An 8,502-nucleotide genomic window follows, 5' to 3' on the forward strand; every position below is an offset into this window, starting at 1 on the left:
AAATAATTTAACTCATTTCGAATTTCAAGGTTGGTAGTAACGACAGAAATTCCCTGCTAAATTAGGTTATGTTTTTAATTTTTTATAAATATTTACGCAATAGCAACATATCGAATCGTTCAGTAAAATATCGAATTTTATCTTTAGCTTTTCACGCTAACCTAAAGAGAAGAAATTTGGTTGGAAGCCGTAAATTTATAATCAAAAAATCACGAATAGAAACGAGCAGAGGCTATTGAAAGCTCGGGGGTTCAGCCTCAACCCCAAGAGTTATGATGAAAAGTGCTGCATGCACATGGTACATGATTATAACAAATACAAGTACAAAATTTCTTCTATAACATGATTCTTTTGAATCATTTGATTGAATCATTTAATGAAGGATTAAATTTAGACAATGTTTATTTCAAAATAATGGATATAACTTCGTGTGTTAAGATATTTTTTGAATAAATATGTTGTTTTATAACATTTGAATAAATAAATTTATATAAACTTATCAAGAATAATTTATCAGAAATTCTTAAATTAAGCTGAGTCATTACTGAACTCTCACAATTAGTAAGGTTATGTTATAAATCTAATCAACATTCCGATTTTGCTGTAAGTAGTTTAATAAATCATCACTAATAAACTTTAAATCTAATTTATTAAAACTATTTGAACCTTTCAAACTATAAATATTACTGTTTTAGATGATTCCCTCAATAATAAATGTGCAATCTGTTTTGGTTGAACATGCATATGGTGGTAAAGTTTACGCAAATTCAGGATGTCTTATAGATAATAAGTTTATTCTTATAACTGCCAACGTTCTTGTGCCATTATTGAACGAATCTAAAAGCGACCTACGATCAATACCATTCGGTTTATTGAACCCTTTGAGATTTTTTGATAAACCTCCCAAGTTAACAATTATTATAAAAAACGAGGACAGTCGCAGCCATCAATACAAAGAAGCTTTAGTAGTTGCCGCTTATGTCAGTGAGATTACAAAAAAATCTGTTTCAAAATATTTATATGATTGGGCAATAGATGTTGATGATAAAGAGGACCAATTAAAAGAATCGATTCCAATATTTTTTATAGCTAGTTTCAATTTTAAAAATGCTCCGAATGCAAATGAACTTTTGGATTGTTTAAAAAGACTTAAGTTACAATCTTTACAAACAACCCTGTCTGCTGGAAATAAAGTATGTATCGAAAGTACTCCATTTGGTAACAGACACTTTTTAAGGAGTCATAGTAGAGGGATTATTTCTAATGTGACGGGAGAAAATGACTGTTTTTTATTAACTGATGTCCCTGTTGCCCCTGGTAGTGAAGGAAGTCCTGTTTATACAAAATTTGGGTAAACAAAAAGTTGATTAATTAAAACATAAATTACATTATAAGTAATCTGCTTTAAGAAATGATGAAATTCCAATTGGTATGGTTTTATCTTGTATGAGCTGGTGGAAAGGGGAATGGATTGGTTTAACTTTGGTAGCATCTTTTAAAAGTGTTTTTAATGAAATTTTATCCAATACTACATTTAAAATTCCATTAATTTCTGAGGCCCATATGAATGAAACAATAAGTATTTATTTATATACAGGATGTTTCTAAATTGATGCGAAAGATTTCAAGAGGCGATTTTTCATCGAAAATTAAGAGGTGTCTCATATAAGTTTTTGTTCAAAACCCCTTCTCCAAGATAGCCCTCTAAAGTTAAGGGAAAAAATCTGCAACTTTCTTATCTCTTAACATTTTACAACAAACAAATTGTTAGTTTGATCACAAAAAATAAAATAATGCTGAAATCAATTTTTGACTAATAATACCAATCTTTGAATTAATTCACTTGAGCCTGTGTATTATTTTATTTTTTGTGATCAAACTAATAATTTTAGGAGAAAATGTCAAAAGATAAAGAAGTTGCGTATTGATCAAGTTTATCTATTTAAATCAAGTTTTTAAATAGAAAAACGTGGACGCATTAAAAAGTTCTAATTGAAAGTATTGTAGGGGTTATTATAAAGTGTCATTTTATTAGCAACAGTTATCTGCCAAATTTCATTCTTCTAAATTCCTCCATAATGGATTTATTAAATAAAAACAATTTTTTCCCCTAACTTTAGAGTGCTTTAACTCGGTGGGGAATTCATTTGTAATGAAAAATCACTCCTTGAAATCTTTCGCATCAATTTAGAAACACCTGTATATTTTTATTTTTATAAAAAATTTATTTGTTGTATTTTTTAGAAAAGCTTAATACAAATGTTGCACAAATAACAAGTGGAATGTTTTGGGGGACAGCGATTTTATTAAATAAAGAAAATGGCATTTTTATAACAAATTCTCACGTAATAGTAAGTCCAAATAAAAGAAATTTTAATTTTAAACATTAATTCTCTACTTATTAATAGGAAAACGATTCACCCGTTTTACATTATAAAGAAACCAATATAAAAGCGACCGTAATTTACAAAGCGAAAGAAAATCAAATTTTTGACATTGCTATTTTACGCGCCAATCAACACGACCTCGATCATACTGACATGGTGTCTGTAAAGCTATCACCGAAACCAATGAATTTAGGAGACAACGTTTTCGCATTAGGGTTTCCACTTTTTCCAAGACACACCAAACCAAAAGCGACACTTACAAATGGTCATGTATCTCAGGTTTCTAAAACGATGTTAAAAACGACTTGTACAGTTTTGCCAGGAGCTAGTGGTGGAGGAATTTTCGATAAAAACGGGGAACTTGTAGGAATCATTGTATGTAATGCTAAAATGGAAGATAGTTCTACTACATATCCTAGAGTTAATATGGCGATACCAATATCTCGAATTTATGATGATTTAATCGAATTTCTAACAAAGAAAGGTGAGATAGCCACTAAAAGAGTGGCTGCAAAAACTGTTCCTAAGTTTTGATCAAAATCATTAAAGATGTTTGATCTAAAGATTAGATTCTACCATCTTTATACAGGGTGGTTCAGTTTTTTTGGGAAACTTTACTAGGATGTAGGGTGATTTTCGAGCTATGAGCGATCAAAGTTGAGAAAAAAATTTAGAAAAATTTGAAACTTTATACGTATTTACTACTTGGTTAAGACCTTATTTTCAAGCATACCTTAAACGTCCCTAGCGCCCTCTAAGGGGATGAAATTCACCACCCCCTTGATTTTTTTATAAGAACTTTTTAACGCTATGGAATATTGATATAAAAAAATATGGGTTGTAAAGCTTGTTCTTTACTGGTACTTTTTTGTCTCTTTAGTATTTTCCTTAAAGTTAATAGTTTCCATGTAAAAAAATAAAATATCGTGCTATGTACCGCCATGTTTAGCTAAAATTATTCTAAAAGTTGGGTCTGAGAACTTGTAAGTTTCATTTACGGTGAGTCCTCATAATTGTTGATGATTATTAATAATTTTTGACCGTTATTAAGCAAGAGTATCAATTTTTGAATATTGTTTAGACAGACATTCATCTTATTTATGATTTTTCTTATGAAGTCACAGTTAATTGGTGTTATTTAGTTAGTACTAGATCCTAGCAAGTGCACAACTTCCATAGCCACCTATAAAGAAAAATTTTTTTTTAATAATAGCAGCGTTTTAAAGTAAAATGTAGCATATTTTATTTTTTTACGCTAAAACTATTATCTTTAAGGAAAAAACTAAAGAGACAAAAAAGTACCAATAATGAATAAGCTTTACAACCCATATTTTTTTATGTTAATATTCCATGGCGTTAAGAAGTTGTTATAAAAAAATCAAAAGGGTTGTGAATTTTATCCCCTTAGAGGGCGCTAGGGAAGTTTAAGGTATGGTTGAAAATAAGATATTAACCAGTAGTACGTACATACAAAATTTCAAATTCTGTGGTTTACTCATACCCGAAATAAAAGATAAAATGTAAATTTTTGGCTCAACTTTGACAGCTCATAGCTCGAAAACCAATGAGTTGCGACCCTATGTTTATATAAAAAACTTGTGTTATTTTGGCAAGTTACTACGCCCTAGTAAAGTTTCCCGATTAAAAACTGAACCACCCTGTATATTGCATATGTTTGGAGTTTTTAACTTTTGATATTGACAATGAAAGGGGCGATTTTTGCGGTCATTATTTATCATAATTAAAGATATAAAGTATGTGCATTAAATGTTTCAGATGTTACTACTTTTAAAAAATTAGAAATGAACGATATCAATGTTATTAGAGAATGGAATTTTTTAAAGGCTAATATATAAGTTCCTCATTGATATAGTTTTTGATTCAAATTTTCTTTGTCAGATGTATGGCTAAATCCAATTGATTCTGGTTCTACTATATAATCTAATATATGTACTTTTCTAATACGTACAGTGTATTAATTAATTATCGTACCGATCGTACCCAACAAAGTATGCAACCAATATCACAAATTGGTATTGCAACGCGTCGAAAGTTCCTAAAAACGATGGCGACAATTCATTCACTTTATAAGTCGTTTAAAGTGTATTTAGATATATTTTAATAATTAAGAGAATGTTTTAAATATAAAAAAAGGTCTATCTTTCTGTTTTTTTATTTAAAATAATTTTTACTGTACCCATGATAGAAATTAATGTTGAAAGTAGTGGTTATTTTGATTAGTTTATTGACTTACCGCTTAAAGCAACCGCTAGAAACAACTATAGTTTTAAAAAGAACTGTTTCGAAAAATATAAAGGCAGCAAAAAACGGTTAAAAAACAAAGAAAATACAGAAACTCACAAAGCGTACGACAATCACAACAATAACGTTCGAGCAGCTGTCATCGTGGTTACAAATTTAAAACTATCCAAGCTACCACTATATATTGAGATATGCAGCCAATATTACACAGGTCACGTGGGTTACGATAATTAATTAACACTGTATATACAGTGTCCGCCAAAAAGTCAGCAACACCCGTTTCATTTCTGTTCCATTGTATCTACGTTTCTGAAATTTAGTTTATATAGGAGGTTCATACCGATCTTTTGATCTAAAGTGTTTTCAAGATGGTGGCCATTTCCGATCCCCCGGAAGTAGACCACAACCAAGGTTTCTATATAACACGTACAGTGTACGTATAAAATTGATTCCTTGGAATATTTTAATGAGTTTATCATAAAGTATCAATTAAAGTATCTACTTTCCAATAAACAAATCCGTTTTGTTAAATAATTTGTAGTTATGGAGAAATAAATATTTGAATTTTAATCAAAATTTCGACTCCAACAATTTTCACCGATTAATTTCAAAAAATCGTATAAAATGAATTCCTTGGAATATTTTAATGAATTTATAATAAAGTATCAATTAAAGTATCTACTTTCCAATAAACAAATCCGTTTTGTAAAATAATTTGTAGTTGTGGAGAAATAATTGTTTGAATTTTAATCAAAATTTCGACTTCAACAATTTAATTTCAAAAAATCGTATAAAATTTATTCCTTGGAATATTTTAATGAATTTATCATAAAGTATCAATTAAAGTATCTACTTTCCAATAAACAAATCCGTTTTGTAAAATAATTTGTAGTTGTGGAGAAATAAATGTTTGAATTTTAATCAAAATTTGGACTTTAACAATTTTCACCGATTAATTTCAAAAAATCGTATAAAATGAATTCCTTGGAATATTTTAATGAATTTACAATAAAGTATCAATTAAAGTATCTACTTTCCAATAAACAAATCCATTTTGTAAAATATTTTGTAGTTGTGGAGAAATAAATGTTTGAATTTTAATCAAAATTTCGACTTCAACAATTTAATTTCAAAAAATCGTATAAAATTTATTCCTTGAAATATTTTAATGAATTTATCATAAAGCATCAATTAAAGCATCTACTTTCCATTAAACAAATCCGTTTTGTAAAATAATTTGTAGTTGTGGAGAAATAAATGTTTGAATTTTAATCAAAATTTGGACTTTAACAAATTTTCACCGATTAATTTCAAAAAATCGTATAAAATTAATTCTTTGGAATATTTTAATGAATTTATCATAAAGTATCAATTAAAGTATCTACTTTCCGATACATAAATCCATTTTGTATAATATTTTGTAGTTGTGGAGAAATAAATGTTTGAATTTTAATCAAAATTTCGACTTCAACAATTAAATTTCAAAAAATCGTATAAAATTTATTCCTTGGAATATTTTAATGAATTTATCATAAAGCATCAATTAAAGCATCTACTTTCCATTAAACAAATCCGTTTTGTAAAATAATTTGTAGTTGTGGAGAAATAAATGTTTCAATTTTAATCAAAATTTCGACTTCAACCATTTTCACCGATTAATTTAAAAAAATATATTATTATAAATTATATTATATTATATATATATAAACCTTGGACCACAACTTTGTTATTTTAAATGGAATGCTATAGTTTTTATTGCACCTTTTAATTATATGCGAAAAAATAAGTTGAGTTTGATAAAGGTTATTGGTACCTAGCAGTTTTCGAGTTATTTTGATTTTTCTTGGCAATTTTCACCATGCCCTTTAAAACTCCATATCTCAGCAAACGTTAATTCAAAAAAGCTCTAAATTGGCACGATTACTCTTCAAATGCTGTCAAATACAATGCGATCAAGAAAGCCGGTCCGCTAAAAACTACTTTCCCAAGTGCTTGATACCAATAGTTACTGCCCTCGTCACAGCGGTCACACCCTCCGTCCACTTGTTTTAATAGTGGTGGGGAAATGGGAGGAAACTTTTAGTTTAGTAAACATAACCTTAAAAACTCACACGCACAAAATTAAAAAAGTTACTCTCGTTAAACAAGATTCGAAATAAATTTTCTCTGGAGTTAGATTGGTGGATGTAAATTTAAATTATGATGAAAATATTTAAAAAGGATTAATTAAAAAAAAGAAAACCCTTTAAACTATTTTTTTGTAATTAATTTATTTCATAAATCACAAAAAGATCTTTTATTTTATTATAAAAATAAAGGTTTAGAAGTTTTATTTATTATATTCAAAATTTCAAAATGTTGACCATTCTAAACATAAAGTGATTCTTCTTTTCATATTATCGAAGACCTGTACAAGATGCTTTGCAGTTATTTGTTGAACATTGTGTCGTATTGCATCTTCCAATTCTTCTATGGTATGTAAACGGTTTTTGTAGACAGATTTTTTGAAATGACCAAATAAAAAGAAATCTAGTGGTGTTAGATCGGGTGAGCGAGGTGGCCAACATCCTCTACCGATTACTCAATCATCATAAAATTCATGAAGGAATCTTTTGTTTGTTCGTGCAGTTGCATTGTCATGTTGAAAAAATCCTTCTTCCAATTCATCATCATTTAATTATTCAATGAATTCTTGTAACAAAGCACTTTGACAACTTTTCTAATGTCATGACATAAGGTAATTCACTACATTTTCCAGGCATGTCTCCCTAAATTCCTTTACACAAAGACTTGTTGAATATTTCCATACCCCATTTTGATCTTTTACTCCATTTCGAAGATAAGGTTGGAGAAGAAACTTTGAAACTTGTCTTCTTCTAAGGTGAACGGCATGATTTAACCTAAAAATAAATCAACGAAATTTATACCAAACTAATTTAAAATAAAATAATTATTTACCTTAGAGAAAAATCACAATCGAATTTTTGTCTTAATAAAGACAGATAAAATTAAATAAAACCGCAATAAATTCAAAATGAAATATTCAAAACATCAAACTGCAAAACCAAGAACACTACTCTGAGCTCAGCTGATCGAAACCATTGAAACTAAAAATCGATATCACCTCGTCGACCAATAAGAACGTTGAAAATTAAAAACAAGTAGAGATGGGAGGAGGCTGTGACGAGGGCAGTAAATATTGGTATCAAGCGCTTGGGAAAGTAGTTTTTAGCGGACCGGCTTTTTTGATCTCTCGGTAGATTGTCATTTGCTGTATCACAGTATCTTATACAGAGTGGTCAAAAATTGAATTACCTTTTTTCCGCATTCAATGGCAAGAAAGTCGAAAATTTTAAATGGTACGCTCCATATTTTATTGGCTCACCAGAATTGTAGTTCTTCGTCTAGCGCTGCATAACAATTAAAACTAAAACTACCACTAGACTTAGAACTGGAAAGTTTCGGTTTTAGCCGTTTTAAGAGACCCATGGTTAAACTCGACCAAGATTGTTCTTTTATATTATGAACCTTATTAAGTCTAAAACTAACAACATTACAAATTATGAATAGAATAAATTTGGCATTTTCTAATTCAAAGTGTGTAATATTAGTTGCCTACCTATTCGTGACGTCACGAACGGACCATTGAGCCGTGCACATGTTCTTGGGATGTAACAGTCCTCTTAGATTCTACTGCATTTGTAATAATTTCTAACTTTATATTTAAATTTACCGATTTCTTGCGATACCTACCGATTTTTTACCATTGATTCAATCGATATTGGACCGACATAGGTTGGCAAGGCTGGGTATTGATGATAGACAAAGTCTTAAATTAAGAAGATCAGAAGAA

The 8,502-nt window shown here is 29.2% G+C and overlaps 1 protein-coding gene across 1 annotated transcript; it reads left to right on the forward strand.

Annotated features, from left to right (window-relative positions):
• The first annotated feature begins 516 nt into the window (after nucleotides 1-516).
• On the forward strand, nucleotides 517-4,255 carry LOC111422140 (peroxisomal leader peptide-processing protease). The gene is made up of 6 exons (XM_071197489.1): nucleotides 517-603; nucleotides 696-1,351; nucleotides 1,410-1,579; nucleotides 2,245-2,351; nucleotides 2,409-2,871; nucleotides 4,164-4,255. Exons 2-6 carry the CDS (start codon nucleotides 696-698, stop codon nucleotides 4,241-4,243), a joined length of 1,476 nt encoding a protein of 491 aa, XP_071053590.1. The 5' UTR covers nucleotides 517-603; the 3' UTR covers nucleotides 4,244-4,255.
• The last annotated feature ends 4,247 nt before the right edge of the window (nucleotides 4,256-8,502 follow it).

This window comes from Onthophagus taurus, chromosome 7 (assembly GCF_036711975.1).
Source record: "Onthophagus taurus isolate NC chromosome 7, IU_Otau_3.0, whole genome shotgun sequence".
Classification (NCBI taxonomy): Eukaryota; Metazoa; Arthropoda; class Insecta; order Coleoptera; family Scarabaeidae; genus Onthophagus; species Onthophagus taurus.